At 53.1% G+C, this 15,662-nt stretch overlaps 6 protein-coding genes across 6 annotated transcripts; 3 read left to right on the top strand and 3 right to left on the bottom strand.

Moving 5' to 3' along the window:
* Positions 1–1,529: 1,529 nt before the first annotated feature.
* Positions 1,530–3,503, top strand: BKA67DRAFT_11139 (uncharacterized protein). The gene is made up of 2 exons (XM_046094897.1): positions 1,530–1,793; positions 1,962–3,503. Exons 1-2 carry the CDS (start codon positions 1,791–1,793, stop codon positions 3,186–3,188), a joined length of 1,230 nt encoding a protein of 409 aa, XP_045963473.1. The 5' UTR covers positions 1,530–1,790; the 3' UTR covers positions 3,189–3,503.
* Positions 3,504–4,107: 604 nt separating this feature from the next.
* BKA67DRAFT_11189 (uncharacterized protein) lies at positions 4,108–4,931 on the top strand. Its single transcript, XM_046094900.1, has 2 exons — positions 4,108–4,403; positions 4,713–4,931. Exons 1-2 carry the CDS (start codon positions 4,210–4,212, stop codon positions 4,858–4,860), a joined length of 342 nt encoding a protein of 113 aa, XP_045963472.1. The 5' UTR covers positions 4,108–4,209; the 3' UTR covers positions 4,861–4,931.
* A 70-nt stretch (positions 4,932–5,001) lies between these two features.
* Positions 5,002–7,404, bottom strand: BKA67DRAFT_529497 (uncharacterized protein; the record flags this gene model as incomplete). Its single annotated transcript, XM_046099076.1, has 4 exons — positions 5,002–5,189; positions 5,247–6,249; positions 6,302–6,550; positions 6,598–7,404. The coding sequence occupies 4 exons, from the start codon at positions 7,402–7,404 to the stop codon at positions 5,002–5,004; spliced, it is 2,247 nt and encodes a 748-aa protein (XP_045963471.1).
* A 511-nt stretch (positions 7,405–7,915) lies between these two features.
* On the bottom strand, positions 7,916–9,148 carry BKA67DRAFT_510582 (peptidase C13 family-domain-containing protein; the record flags this gene model as incomplete). Its single annotated transcript, XM_046097337.1, has 2 exons — positions 7,916–8,549; positions 8,616–9,148. The coding sequence occupies 2 exons, from the start codon at positions 9,146–9,148 to the stop codon at positions 7,916–7,918; spliced, it is 1,167 nt and encodes a 388-aa protein (XP_045963470.1).
* A 1,428-nt stretch (positions 9,149–10,576) lies between these two features.
* BKA67DRAFT_11004 (uncharacterized protein) lies at positions 10,577–12,991 on the top strand. Its single transcript, XM_046094874.1, has 2 exons — positions 10,577–10,781; positions 10,882–12,991. The coding sequence occupies exons 1-2, from the start codon at positions 10,747–10,749 to the stop codon at positions 12,923–12,925; spliced, it is 2,079 nt and encodes a 692-aa protein (XP_045963469.1). The 5' UTR covers positions 10,577–10,746; the 3' UTR covers positions 12,926–12,991.
* Positions 12,992–13,428: 437 nt separating this feature from the next.
* Positions 13,429–15,137, bottom strand: BKA67DRAFT_10966 (carnitine-acylcarnitine carrier protein). Its single transcript, XM_046094873.1, has 3 exons — positions 15,102–15,137; positions 14,359–14,874; positions 13,429–14,277 (listed from the first exon to the last, which is right to left on the bottom strand). Exons 2-3 carry the CDS (start codon positions 14,711–14,713, stop codon positions 13,592–13,594), a joined length of 1,041 nt encoding a protein of 346 aa, XP_045963468.1. The 5' UTR covers positions 14,714–14,874; positions 15,102–15,137; the 3' UTR covers positions 13,429–13,591.
* Positions 15,138–15,662: the final 525 nt, after the last annotated feature.

Here is a 15,662-nt window from a genome sequence, read left to right as displayed (position 1 = left end):
CACATTTTGTTTTGTTTTTTGTTTGAATTTTTTATTCCGTCTTGTTCTTTTTGGTGTAATCTCTTTCAGAGCTCCCGCGGCCGCTTCACGTGTATGTAATGTTTTTTTCTACCAAGGTCTTGTGCTACATGGGCTTCTTCAGCAAGCATGCTGAGCACTGCGCCTACGCGCCACCACGACCTTGTCATTTCATCGAGGCAGACGCCAATGTATTCTTCAAGCTGCCTCGAATCTACAACATGGCTTTGCAATGTGTAGCTTAAAAAAAACAAAAAAAAACATACAAATCAAAACCTTGATCTTAAATGTCAATCACCTAAATTGCAATCAGACAAATATGCAATGGTAAACTAATTATTTTTGCATGACTCGCCGTTCCCGACCACAGCCCAAAGTCTCCTCTTTGATAAACCTATAGCGAAAGTCAAACTGAGACAATATGATGACATCTGTCTTCCTGCGCCCACTTCTTGATTTAGTGTCACGACATGACCAAAAACATGCGAGTACAGCCTCTATGCAGGATGCAGGCCTTCGTTCATTCTTAGATACCCTCCTGCATCTAAGCAAGGAGGACGCCATGTTGTGCTGATACTAGTACTCCAAGTTATTGGTCTCATGGGGCTGATCATCGCGTGCCAGCCTTTTTTCGATGGCATTTTACATCGTACGTGCGACCGAAACTTTCCAACGGTGTACCTTTTCGTTGTTTTTGAGACAACCAACCAACTCAAAAGCGTCGCGTGCTTTTTGAACTTCTGCTGTGCCACACTACAGCCAACCAAGCAAAATCCAAAGCGCACGCTTCCGTCAGAAGTTTGAACGCACGCAGTTCGAGTGCCAGAGCGCCATTCCAATTGACTCGCCTCTAACAAAAAGTTACTGATCTAGCGTCTGCACCTCATGTCGCCCCTCGGCGCCCCTGGCTCAGGTATGCAATTATTCTAGAAGTCGTGGATCGCGGGTCGGTCGAACGCTACTATCCACGAAACATTCCCCGCGTGCAAATCTGCTACGGTGGTGCATGTATCTTTCGCTCTGAGACGAACTGCTTCGCCTGGGGCTGATGTTTATTTGCATCACGTCCACTGCTTTCGGCCAAGACGATGAGGGCCGCCTCCCTTGTGGATTGCTGATGAAGGGTGCAGCGGCCATACACATGACCAATCTGCACACTACTTGACACATCCATCTCGGGAGTTCGTGGCAAGGTGCTTGTTCAATTGTGGACTCGCCGGCTCCTGAAGGGCCAGAGAACCAAGGAATTGTAAGACATCGAGTCGCTGGAAGGGCACCATCAATCTTACACAAAGACGCATCCATCCAATCACTTGCGGAGTATGCAGCCCTCTGGCCTATTTTGCAGACCCCAGCCCCTAAGCGCCAGTGGTCCGGATGTTGAAGAACGAGCCCCTCTCAGCCTATCAAATTGCTGAAACGGCTTCAAGTCTATCCATACCTCTCACCCAGACTGTCAGGCTCAAAATGCTCAGCTATGTGAGCCTAAAAACGTGGTGTCAGAAGGCAATTTCCTTTCTCGTCATTCATAAAGACTTTCCAAGTGCCAACTGATCATGCCAGTGCATGCAGGCTTTCTTTGTTCTTTCTAGTCCGTCCATACTTACTTGAGTACCCGGATTCGCTGGTCGTTTTCCCTTTGCAAGCCATCCTCAGATATGTATCTAATATCACCATGAGAGCTTTCAACGGTATCTTCAATGAGGCCATAACTACTTTCTCTAATACTGTTGCAACTTGTTGCGGGTGGTCCCACGAGCAGCCTGCTTATTATGGTAAGTTCCCATTTATATAATTCGACATCTCATCATGGGTTCCTGATATCTGTGCCTACAGTTCCTGAGAAGTCTTTTGGCACTTATGACAATCAACCTTCGTTTAACCCTCCTCCTCTTGTCGAACCAATGAGATATACTAGAGGTTCATCACCGCCATGGGAGCAGGCTCCGGGTCAGAAGCACGAACACGTACGAGCAGGCTCATTGGTGAGGAAAGGATGGTTCTCCAGGAAGGAGAGAAAGCGCCGGCCGCAGATATCCGCCCCTTCAAACTTTCGCCATGTCTCTTCGGGTGGACCACGCTTTTCTGACCATGAGGACACTCAACCGAGTTATCGTCCTCGATCTTTCCGCCCTCTGCAACTCAACATGAACCGACTATCGTCTATGATGCCCTACTTTGGTTACCCTAACCCGCCCGTCACTCCTCCTAACAGGGCTATCGTCTCGTCGAGTGATAGCGATAATACGTTATCTCTCAAGTATCAACAGAGTTCGTCGACTCTATCTTTCAATATTCCACGCAAGCCTGCCAATCCTGGGTCGATTTTCGACTCGCCGCAGTCAGATGGGATTCGACGTCCTGCAGCTGCCCGGCTTAGGGCTCAGACTTCAACAGAGGGTCAGACTCCAGCTATGAACGAACTCATTGAGCGGGTAGCCACTGCTATGCTAGAGCGGGACCAGTTGCAGGACCAAATCGACGATGTGGTGGAGAGGCAAAGCATTCATATCAGCAGCAGGCCATCCACGGCCAATGGTCGTCGACCCAGTACTACTCGATCTATCCCTGATGTCGATATGGAACCCATGCCAGAGGTGCCAGCATTGCCCATGGCCGGACCCTCTTTCAGCGAGAGATTATCTTTCGATCGTCCACGCCCTACACCAATCAAGGTTGCGGCTTATGGACCACCGCTCACATCAGTGAGGCCCGCCGCTGCTCGAGCTCTGAATTCTTATACAGTGGCACCGGGCAGTCGACGAGTTGAAGGACGGGCGCCACCACCACCTCTGCCACTTCGTCTCCGCCCCCCGTTGAGGAAGAAGAAGTCTTTCTCGAGAGTTTCAAGTTGGCTCGGCTTTCCCGTAGACGTTTCTCATCAACATGGCCGAAATGTGAGCCTCGACTCGATCACGAACAAACCGCTTCCCGTTCTTTGGGACGGTGGGTTCTACGAAGTCGCAGCACCTGTTGGGACAAGGACGAGTTCCGACTCCGATGAGACGGTCAGCGACTGGACATCCGACGATGAGAAGATCGAGCAGCAGACACTCCCCACAAGCTGGAGCCCGAGTAGCAGCGCTACAGTCCGGGCTGTCGACCCGCCCAGGCCCGTCGTGCTCAGCCAGGCGCCCTGGCGCGAGAGTGTCGTCGGTGTTGCTTTTTGAGCAATGATTTTCATGTTACTGCCTTTTTTTATTATTCATCATTCCCCTGTGTACTTTCTACAAGGCTTATTTAATAACTTGCATCATGATACCACGAGCAAAGCTGGGCCACGCTTTGAACGATAGACTTTTGGGACTGGCTGGTGAGGGGGGGGGGAACATTCTGTGGCTAAAATCTGGCGAGGCGGATATGATGGAAAAGGAAACGTCGATCATGTCGATTGATCTTTAGGTCTGGGAGTTATGGAGTCCGGGACTCTAACCTTGGAGGTTGCTTGCGGATTTGATACCCTGTTGACAGTGATGTGTCGAATCAATGAATGAGGAGCAGAGGTGTGCCTCTTTCAACTTATCTCATTTCACTTACTTGCCAAATTGTGCTATGCTCGCAGCGGCCGGCCGTCTGTGATGTTGACTGCCTATAGTCATATCGTGCAGGGCACCATGATGAGCGTTGTATCAAGATAGAAACGCACTGTCCTGCCACAACAATGCAATTGGCATGTGCCCAAGATTGGTCATGGGCCATTGCTTCTTGTATTGACTGGGCTCCAGGTACTCAAGCACCAGCTACCGGTCAATGAACTACTACAACAGAGGAGAGGAACATGTGCGACCCTGACCAACTCAATGGTCAGTACTACTGGAACTTTGATGAAATATTCTAATGGCGTCGTGAGAGTTCGTACTTACAACGGATCATTAGTTGAGTCGCGCAAAGGGCCTCGTACCGGACACGATGATCTTGGGAAACATGCACTATGCCGTGTATATCCACACGGGTTATATCCAAACCGTGTCATACTTGACGTGTAATTTTTAGTATATTACAAAAGATATTGTTTCCTGATATGCCAGTGTACTGTTTGCTATCGATTTATACGGTGCAATACACAATACATAGATATCAACTACGATGTAGGACCGTTCCTGGCACGGGAAGCTCAACACCGGCAATGCCGGGAGACACAGCATTTAAATTGGCCTGGAGCTAGCGCTGATCAGAGGATGGACGAGCTAGATGCTTATAACGAGACGACACCTCTCAGCAGCAAACCTGAGCAGTCACATCATGCGCCTCGAGATCTACGACGAAGATGAGGGCCCGAAAACATGCCCTACTTCGAAGATGGCGACGACGACACCGGGGCTCGAAAGTCTCGATATTTCTGGATATATGGCAAGCAGTCTTTCCGACGCTCGCGCCCAGCATCGGTGAGTCAGTCGCCCGCTATCGTAGCATGGTTCCAGCAACCCCAACACCCGGCACGATGCTTTGCCTCGATCTCAGACGATGGTTAGCGGCAGAGCCTTTTGATGCCATGCCCTTTAGGAGTCCCAGAGCTGTTGGGCTCGCCTCTGCTACAGCCAAAGGATTTATATAGGCTGCCGGGTGGTTGTGAGACCAAGGAACAACGGGATAATTATTTGGACACAGTTATTGAAGTACCCGGTTGATCTGGGAAGAGGATTTTATACACTAGACTAGAGCCCGAAACATTTTGTTAACTGCTATGTCGGCAGACGAAACACAGTAGATCGGATTCAACCACGAAATGACCCACGGCACGTGCATTCCTGCCAAAAATACATCCCTATGCTGGCCCAGTGTATCTTCAGAGACGAGGTCGCGCATAAGCTACATGAAATAATCTTACTTGGACCGCGTTAATTTACAACGAACCATGATACGAGTGTGAAGGACAGACCGGTATAGAAGAAGGCTAGTTGTGGGGTTATAAGTATAGGATAACAATTGTTCTTGGTGGTCCCGATGGTGATTTGCGGCTCGTGACATAAGTGTACCCCTATATCACTGATTTAGAAATTTGCCGCCACACCCTCCACATAGCTCACTGGATATCTGCTTCACAAACGCCGTAGCAGCGTCGCCTGCATTGGCAGGGATCTCGTTAGGTTTCAGGCATTTGGAACCACATACGGCGCAGTTGTTCGATATGCCGGGCGCCAAGATCGGTAGGCCAGTCGCCGCACAATTTGCTGCCAACAATGTCAGCCTACGCACTCTGCTCCGGATAATCAGTTTCGTGTACTTACCAAAGGTATGGCCATTTGGACACTTTGAAGCCCCATGCTGCACATGAAGCTTGGCACCGCATAGTACACAGGCGGCATTTGAAGCCAAGTCCCGAAATGCGTCCTTGATAGCTTGACGCTTAGAGCTGCCCTCGGTGGACGTGCCATGCGCGGCCCCGACCCCAGGCACCGGGGGCCCGCCACCGTACATCCATTCGAAGGCGCGGGCCTCCGTGGACAACTTCCTGCTGTTGTAAAATCCGTTGTCGACAGGTGCCAAGCTTCGTCCAAAGAAAACCCTGTTTCTGAGTCCGGCAAACGTGTATCGCTCCTCTTTAATGGCGCTATAAAGTGTCGCAAAGACCGCGGTCACGCCACTTCCTGGACTTGAGGCCATCCCCCAGATGCGAATGCGGTTCGTGTAGATCTTCTCCATACCCTCATACGGATCATTTGACTCCTGGAAAAGCACAGGCTTACCGGGCTCCTCATCATCGTCAAAGTCATCGAAGTCATCTTCGTCCTCATCATCAAGCAAACCATCGTCTTGTTCTTCCTCTTCGTCTCCGTTGTTACTCCCTTCAGCGCCAGACTCGGACTTTGTGGCGCCGTCTGGGTTGTGATATCGGTAGGCCAACGGGTAAGCTTCTTTAGTTTCAAGGAGCTCAGCAATTTCGCTTGCCCATGTGGGACGAGGAGAAGCTTCTTCCGGATTCGAGGGTAAAGAAAGGTTTGTCTGGTACCAATCGTTATTTGTTGGTGTTGCAGAAAGTCGTGTCAGGGAGAAGTGCGGGATTTGTGTCGCCTTTGATATATCTGGTGGGTGTACGATCAACCCAGTAATAGGATTTGATGCGTGGCTGACATGCTCTTGTGACGGATACGTTGTGTTGCAATCGTTAGTTGAATGCTTCGTCAAGGTGCCCTCATCAATGGCATTGTCGAAAACGACACTAAATGACTGGACGGTGAAGGGCGTCGCGACAACACCTCGACATTCTTTGGACAGGCCTTTGGTCCAGATCTAGGGTATCATTAGTGGCTAATACATCATTTTCAGAGCATCCTGTACTTACCAAATCTTCCCATGTAACAAATGCATCTGGCGCGAGATGTATACACAACCCACTGCAGTCGTATGGCTGGACCTCAACTTCTGGGATTTTCCATTCTTTCCAGGGGGCTTTGATCTTGACTTGACGGAAGCCCACGTAGTTCTTCGTCACGTATGAGAGGATTGCTGTCCTGCCTCCTGGACGTTGTAGCCACGGGCTCCAGCGGAGTGCGAAGGAAGAGTCGGAGGGCATGTAATCCGGATCAGCTGGCTACCGGGCTGTCAGTTCTGAACGAGAATGACAGTGATGAAACTTACGTCTCCTTTGCCGTGAGGTCCATCTCCAGCAAAGCGAGCGACCTCCTCCACGTTCCAGTCCCCAGGATGGTTCTCCGTCCCATCGATCGCATGCCTTGACTGTACCGACAAGATGATTATCTCATCCTCATCATTCATGTATGCCAAAAGTGTACCATTTCTGTCCAAGTCTCTCGCCCAGGCAAAAGACGTGATATGCTCCATTGAATAAGGAGACTGATGGCCCTTGGCTCTCGGCAGGAGCAAGTTGCCACCCACACCCCATGGCGCCACCCATGAGCCGATGGTGCGAATATTTCGACTTTTAATCTTGACGCTGCCAGAATCATTGGCGGCACCCTCGCAGTAGATCGTCAATGCGCCGCTGCCGGTAAGAACTGCAAGCACAGATCTTTTCAGCCGGCCCAGGCCGTTGGGGGACCATTCTAGTGCAACCACGTGATTCAAGGAGCTGCCAATGTTCGCGACGAGGCTTTGGCCTGCCTCCCAAGTGAATTCGAAGTCTGGAAACTCCTGCTTAGCAGTGCCGAAGAGCGGCCGGTTGAGCTCAGGCGCGCGCAGCTCAACAGCCGGAAAGCGCAGCGCCACCTCAGAGTATTGCCGCCTAGTCTCAAGATCTGCGAGTGAGGCAGCCTTTGACTTGGTGCCTTTGGAGGGAAACTCGGGCAGGTACAAGAATACGGAGTCATCCGAGCTGACTGCCAATTCCGCATCCGGCGACCAGGCAACATTATGTGTGGTGAGAGCGATAGACACCAAGCTCAATGGCTCAAGCGGGAGAATACCGCTTTGCTCTTCGGAACGCATCTCGGCAGCAAAAACACGGGGTACCAAGAACGATGCTTCGGCTCAGCTGATGGAGAAAAGGGACACAACTATAGAGAAGACTGCTTTAATCAAGGATCCGGTGAGGCGGGTGTTCATGGTTTTGGAGTCGTCAAGCCCATCATGCTTGTTTTCCGACTCACTGCATGAAGATGGCGTCGCCGGATGGTGGAAGATAATTGGTTAGAGATGATCGATATGGGTCGTTGTTCTGACGCAGTATGGAACTGCTCTCACTGGAAATTAGTCTTGAATGCATTCTGGCATATGAGCCTGGTGAAGTTTTGAAGTGCAAGGACTAATCGGTGGGTGCCCACGGAGACGTGGGGCAGGTATCAAAGTTCGCAATGCACGCTTCGTCAAGTTGACTAACGTTAGGTTAGTTAGGCTATGCTTATGTATACCAGAAACAAACGCCTATTCCTAATTATACTCTCCGCACGTACACGGATACGAAATTGTATTCTCATCATGGTTTCATTATCAAGCTTGACTACCTTGCCTTTTCCAGATATGACCCCAGAGCCCACAGCGCAGTACATCCCGCCAATGCAGTTGCACCCACGAGCTTCTTGGCCCACCAGTTGTCATCATTCAGGGGCTTGGCCGCGGGAATCTTCCTTTCGAGCCTCTTCTCCTGCACTGGCTCACTGGCGTTCTTCTCGGCAGCCTCCTGTGCATCGGCGAGGATTCTCAGCTGCGCAATGGTTTTGCTCAGGGCTAACATGTCATCATCAACAGTGGTATTCCTGGCACTATCGATCTCAACGTTTTGCACGTTTCCAAGGAAGTCGGTCAACAGCCGGCTGCGTGCTGCTTCAGCCCCACCCTTGAACAAGTCATATCGCACGCCGGCGTGAGAATGGATATTCTCGTAGCTGTAACTGTCGAACAGATCCCCGACCGTCTTCTTGCTGGTCAGGTCCTTGACCTCAGACTCGAGGAATTCCAGGTTGTAATAAGTGTAACGATCGATGACAGCCACGCCGACGTCATTGTCAGCGTGGTGCGAATATGAAGATTGGTCGAGCTCGGACGACCCGGTGGCGATGATGTTTGGCGAGTATAGCTTGCTGTACATGGTGTTCGCTTGGCACGTGTCAATCATGAAGAGGATCTCGTTGTACCTGTCGGCGCATCATCAGTAAGGGAGTGCGGCGACGGCGCGGGGCACGTGTGGCTCCAATGCTCACCTTCTCTTCTCCCACATCTGCTCAAAGGCATCGGCCAGGTCGAATGCGCCAATCTCCTCGGCGTCTTGGAATTTGAGGAACTCGTTGCCGCCATGGCCGGTCATGTAGACGAAGATGTTACTCCTGTCGTCGGTCAACAGCCTCTTGCTCCTGGGCATTTCATCGCCGACGCGGTCGGTGAGTAGCCTGATGAAGTTCTCTACCGTGACCTCGTATCCCCTGTAGTCGACCTCGATGTTGTCGCCGTACAAGTCGACGGCGCGATCGGCGTTGCTGTAGACGGTGCCGGGGAAGGCGTTGCGCGGGTTGCATGCCATGTCATCGGGCAGCATGAGGATGATCTGGGAATCGGGGATGCCCAGCCGCTTGACAGTTCGGTACATGGAAAGAACATTGGCGAGATGCCGGTAGTTGAACCAGAAACGCGAAGTTCCGACCAAGACTGCCCAGTTGCTCGTATGCTCGGCGGACACGGGGGCCAGCAGGCTGGATGCCAGCAGCATCGGCAGCTGAAGTACAGTCGAGAGTTTCATCGTGTCGTGTCAAGCCAGCCGCATTACTTTGCAGTTGGAAACAGTGGTGTGCTTGTCGGTTTGGGCGGCGATGGGGGCCCTCTGGGTGGTTTGCATCGAAATGCGTATTTGTCAGAATGTCGAATTGCGTGACGGAATTGAGCTGCGCCTTTCGAGATGCGATGCTGGCCCGAATTGGGACATGGCCCACCGCGACGGATCCCGTGTCCCACCACGGTTAGTCTACTAACCTTAGTAGCCTTCAAGCACCTGCCAGGGCTGCCAGGGGGGAAGGCAGGGAGGCTCTTCGAAGCTTCGGTGTGTCTACGTCCCACCGAGGAATGCTCTAACCTTAGCAGGCCTTAGCTGCTGCCCGCTCTTGGCCGCTGCACAAACAGGGATCTGGTCATAGCGTCCCGTGGCTTCTTTTTTGGGGCTACCGTACTTTGTACGCACATGGGTAACCTTGGCATTTGCTGTGCGGCTAAAGAGGAGAGCTCGCTGGCTCGGCTATCAGGATTCATCGTCGAGATCGAGATCATCCATGCCATGCACGTTATATGATGCTTATATGTATGTATATTCACATGTATATGCTGATGCTGAGCTCTCTGAGTTTAGTCATGCATGGCCGTGTAGCAATGCCGCAAATCAATGGCTGTCATCCTGCCGGCTGCCGTACACGTTACTTGGTAGGTACGTGGTCGGTCAAGTCCACCTACGTACCGGGACTGGGAAGGTTTGGCGAGATAATTCCGTCGTCTTCCCCTCTTCTACGGAGTGCCGACAGCAGAAACCAGTCGCGGGGTTGTAGCCTGTCACATGCTTTTACACAATGACAAACCTGCTGTATGGATGACAGCTGGGCTTTAGTCACGGAAAAGGGACTCGAGGAACGGCCAGCAGAAGAAAAAAATTAAGAATGGCATCCATGCCCACTCCTCCTCCTAGCGGGTAGGGGTCCTGCTGTGGTTGTGGGGCTAGGGGCCGTTTTGGCCACCAAGACAGATTTTTAGTGACGCATGATTCCAGATCCCAACCCTGCGGCTCGCCTGCAACCAATCTGTGCAAAGCGTGCCCCGCCTCGTCTTTGAACTGTAGCGTGCGTACATCCGCATTAGATGCGTGCAGGTGACGATGAGTAGGTATTCTGTCGAGTACCGCGAATTCGTGGCCATACTCCAAGCTCACGATCGTGGGCTGATCCACACATGAGCCTAAATTCAGTTACCAGGTGCATGGGAGCCTGCGAGGTCTTGTCCTCATCTCCGCAGGTCATGGGACGGCATCAATGTTTCACAGACTGATCGAAACAAAACTCCCCTGCTACCTCTCTACCTCTCTACGGATCCGTACCTCTCCAAGGTTGCCTCTTCAAGGTTGCCTCTCTGCTTTTTGACGCACGGCGCCCGCAGCCATCTACCGTGCCGTGACGCGACACTTCAACTGACAGCCGACAACCTCGGAATCGTTTTCGACTTCCTTTGTCTGCTTAATGCTCGACTGCCGCATCGATTTTGCGACCAGAACAAGAAGTCTTTCTGGCAGTTCGACTTGCAGTAGCACCACCCATTCCGCAATCCTGCTTGGTTTTACGCCCCTGGTGCAAAACATAGACAATGGGTCGCCCTCCGGCTTATATCTTCGTCGTAAGGTTCGTAGCTACCGAAATATCCATCCGTACCTTGGTCCCCTCCCTCCGCCCGTAGCCACCCACTTGTACATGTAGCACAGCTGACACATCCCCCATCCAGGCACGGAAACCGCCTGGATGCTGCCGACAAGCAGTGGCATCTCACCTCGCCCGCGCCCTACGATCCTCCGCTGACCTACGGAGGATGGCAACAGTGCAAGACACTTGGTGCTCGAATCGCCTCCATCTTGCGGGACAGAGAAGCCGAAGATGAAGCCGCACAAACAAGTACCAGTCACAGCTCAGGCAAAGCCACGGCCCAGTCGAGAAAGAAGAAGAAGAAGAGATACAAGGTCATACTTCACAGTTCACCCTTTCTGCGCTGCATCCAGACATCCATCGCCATCAGCGCCGGCATGGCCTCCAATACCTACTCTCGAACACAATCAACCGAACATGTACCATTGCAAGCAAAACGCTCGCGAATCAACCAAATATCATCTTTTTCCAACCCAGCTCCGTCCCCATCGCGACCTACCATATCCACCGACGTTCCTCCTACCCACCAGCCACATAACCCGGCCCATATAGATAAAACCATATTACGACTCGACCCCTTCCTTGGGGAATGGGCATCGCCTGACTATTTTGAGCACATAACCCCACCTCCAAATTCAAACCTGATGCTCATGACGGCAAAAGCAGACCTGCTACGGAAGGAGAACTACGACACTTACCCCCATTTCAACACCCGTCCGAGCATCACGCCCACCACACCTAGTCAGCTTTGGAATTCTCCCACTGCGACGCACAATTCTGGGCTGGACAACCTCCCTAGAATTGGTGAAGCTCTGCCTGGAAATGGGCCGAATGAGGCGTCGGAATGGAAGGCAGGTCATAAGGCCTCCCTCTCCGAAACGGCCATCTCTGTGGGCTACGTTGCACCGGTGCCCTCGCACGCTGTCTCCTCCATGGAGCCAATCCCCCACGGTTATGTTGCCCACGCAAGGGATCAATGTGTGGACTTTGATTACCAGTGGGACTCGACGAGAGACCCAGTCACCTGGGGCGAAGGAGGCGTACTGCCGGAAGAATGGGCAGCCATGCATGGACGGTTCAGAAAAGGTCTCAAGCGATTGGTAGATTGGTATTCAACAGCAGAACACCCAGGTCAAATGGTCACCAAGACCCCAACGACGCCTAATTCTGTCAAGTTCGATGGTAGCCCCACAGAGGAGTGTGCCGTTGATGAAGACGATGTCGAAATCGAAAACGTGGTCATTCTAGTGTCACATGGCGCTGGCTGCAACGCCCTGGTCGGCGGTATCACGAACCAGCCTGTTCTTGCCGATGTTCCAATGTCATCATTGAGCATGGCAAGACGGCGGGCACAACTCAATGGTCCACAGGCCCTTGTCGACGAGCGTGCTTCGGCATCTCTCGAGCATGCCCTGTTGCGAGACGAGATCACAGTACCCGAGCTTTATGAGTTGCCGATGTTCGCAAACACGGCCCATCTTACAGGTTCTGCAAATGTGAGCCGGTCCTCTAGTGTTAATGGTGGCTCGAGGGGACGCGACTTGAAAGGCTTTAGTTCAGCACTACGGGACATCAATTTCGGTGCTCGCTATAATCCACCCAGAGATCATCGCAGCAATTCGCTCAGTGCTTCTTTGGAAAGTATGAGAAGAACTCCTGGTGGGCCAAGCGCAGGCGCCAAATCGCCATCCATCGTATCCAGTGATGGTACAAAGGGCGGCATCACGGTCGGGAGCGGTGTGACCAGTTTCGGCACTGCTGGCCGTAAAAGCTCCTGGGGTTTGTGGACGCCCAAGCAGCAACCTCAGGACCCCGACGATGACCCAGATCTACCCATGACTCTGGACTTCAGCTACGAAAAGGAGACCGTCAACAAATCGCCACCACCGGAGCCCATCGTCGAGGTGCCTGAGCATGAGACCGAGCATTTGCCAGTATTATTGGCACCAACAGTACAGGGCGAGGATCACGACGCTTTTGACACAAATGCATTCCCGTCGTATTCTTCGGCATCCGGATCTGGTCTCTGGGGAACGCCTCGACCACCTGACGATGCCGAGAAGCTGAGAGATTTTAGCTCCCAGAAGAGACGCTGGACCGTCACAGAACGACAGCCAGTAACTTAGCACACCGTGGTTGACCATCGCCGCACATGTGTGTATCGTGCGAGCCACCTGCGAATTATGCTTTTTGGAGTGTTTGCGGAGGTTTGGTGGCACATGAAACCCACAGCGCACATGATGGCGCTCTGTCTTCGTCACATCAAGTAGGGGAAATTGCATGGCATTGGAGTGGGGAGCGCGCACTCCTGGCAGGCGTATTCGGCGTTGAAGGTCCAAGGTAAACCATGGTTCGTCCTTCTTGGACTTCGTTTGATAGTCGCTCGGTTAGACAAAAAGACCGACCCAAATAGCATTTTTGAATCACTTCTCTTACGAACATGAAAGGTTTTGGAGGTGTCTACCATATATTCTTCTCCTCGTGAAAAGTCCCGAACTATGTAACGTGACTATATATCTCGTCCCTTCTATGTGCAAACGTCTATTGTCAAAAGAGGCCACTTCTGTGGGAGGAGGGGGCCCCCATCAAGTGTAATGCCAGCCTCGTCTTTCTACTCAACGCCCTACTTTCGCAGCCCTATCGCCAGGGCAGTTTCTCTCGGCCTCTCGCAAGCCGAAGGCAATATCTCCCGCATGTGCGTACAAAGTCGTTGGTGGATGAATACTAGTGCAGATGCGCCTCACCGCCAGATTATTTCGAGTTCCATGCTCTAAATCTCAGCTCCCATGCTCTCAACCAAAGGCTCTGTTCATTGCCTGGTGGGCCAGCTCGACGCCCAAAAAGGTGGCGGCGTTCGCAGGGACCGCCCTGGCCAGCGCCGGCCCGAAGCCGGGGAAGAAGGCCTTGACGCCGCCCCTGCCGTACAGCTCCCTGATGACCCCCCCGATGGTGGGGTTGCCCTCGGCCGTCTGCAGCCGGCTCTTGACCGTGTCCACGGGGAACACGGGGATCCACATGGCGATGCCGGCGGCACCACCCGCCACCGTGACGGCGGACAGGCTGAGCTCGCCCTGCGGCGCGCCCGTGACGGGGTCCTTGGGGGTCAGCCGCCGCTTGATGTACTCGTAGGCTGCAAAGTAGGCCGCGCTTCCGGGGCCGTCGCGGGCGAGCGTGGCGGCGCTGCCGCGGAACACGGACCGGACGCCGCCTTCCTTGTAGAGCTGGCGCACGACGTCGAGGCCGCCCTTGTACTTGGGCTCCTCGCCGGGCTTTAGTCGCTGGCCCTGCACCTGCAGGATCACCTTGACGCGCTCGAAGGGCGCCGTGATGGCCGTCATGGGGATGGCGCTGAAGAAACCGGCGGCGGAGACCTGGGCGATGGAGAGCTGGGACGCGCCGGTCGCCGGGTTGGTGGCCACAGTCGAGTACGAGGTGACGAGTTGCTTGCCGACGTCATAGCCCCAGAAGGAAACAGCGACTGGAGAAATGCCCAAACGTCAGCTCCTATCACAGCGAGGGCGGAAAAGAAGGGAGGGAACAGGAAAGGAATGACACGTACACATGGGTGTAACACCGACCAACGGCGCACTCACACCCGCATAAAGACCTCTCCTCACGCCATCGCGGGCGATGTTCTGCTTCAGACAGTCGATCGCGCTCTTGTAGACGCCCTTGTCGGCGGTCTGCAGCCGCACCTTGACGAGGTCGAAGGGGTGGCCCACGACGACGGCGCAGACACCTCCAAAGCCACCGGCGGCGAGCGAGCGCAATTGGGCGCTGGCCGAGCTGGCGACTGCCTTGGCCTCGGCTTTGATCTCGGCCTTCAGCTCATCCTTGGATTCGGGCACGTGCGGTAGCTTCGAAGAGACGGCCTCTTTTATGGACGAGGTTGGGGAGTTGCCGGTCGACGACATTGTGTCTGGAGATAGCGAAGGGAAGGGCGAAGGGAAGGCGTGAGGATGAGAAGAGACGGGGAAGTGTTGATCGAGGAAGAGAAGTGTAGCTCGGAAGAGAGTCAAAAACCTGGTGGAGGCTTGTCTGACCGTGAGGGTCTCTGGCTTGTGATCGTGACCCGCTTTCCCAGTAGGTTAGTCGAGTAGCTATGGTTTATGTCCAAGTGCGTTGAGAGCAAGGAGCAAGATCAAGAGCAAGAGCAAGAGCAAGAGCAAGGTGTACCTTGAAAAGAGGCTCTGGAAAACGCAAGGGAGTAATCGCTATCCCGCACTTTGTTCTTTGTTTTGCAAGAATTGCGTTACGACAAGAAGCAATCGTCTTGCCCGTTAATAACCTAGACTAACTGACCTAGCTATCCACAGAGCTATGCGATGCGGCCAGGGTTGGTAACTTATTTGGTGTCGGGCGTTGAATCAAGTCCACAGACGTCAGTGCCTCGGCTCCTGATCAAGTGGGTACGAAAGTGCCGGTCTTCGTCCGTGGTCGACGCAAATAGAAACAACTCTTTCTCGCTCCGTACAAGGCTTTGTCCAGTAGTGAGTCGAGGCAGTTGAAACATAAAAAAACAATCGGTTCTCCAAAATGACAGTAGCAAAAATATGCAAAGGTTGGGGTCGCAATTGGGGAAGATCAGCCGGCGAACGGTACATGGATAAAACCTCTCGATGTCTGCCTCGGCCAGTTCGGTTCAATGGAGGGGCTTTCCCCATGGGGGGGTTTGCGCGCCGTGGATCCTCCCTAATGCCCGTCCACTGGCCCTGCGCTCATCCGCTACCAGGCCAGATATTCGACCCTGCAGTGCGCCCACCAATTCAGGGTTGTACCATCCAATGCACGTCCTGTGCAGGTCGCATGAGAACCGATCAAAAACTTTTTTTGGAGGGAGGGAGAGAGGGCTAACTTATGCTA

Source organism: Truncatella angustata (genome assembly GCF_020726525.1).
Source record: "Truncatella angustata strain MPI-SDFR-AT-0073 chromosome Unknown BKA67scaffold_1, whole genome shotgun sequence".
NCBI lineage: Eukaryota > Fungi > Ascomycota > Sordariomycetes > Amphisphaeriales > Sporocadaceae > Truncatella > Truncatella angustata.
The sequence above is the reverse complement of the archived record's forward strand: the minus strand, read 5'-3'. Positions and strand labels throughout refer to the sequence as shown.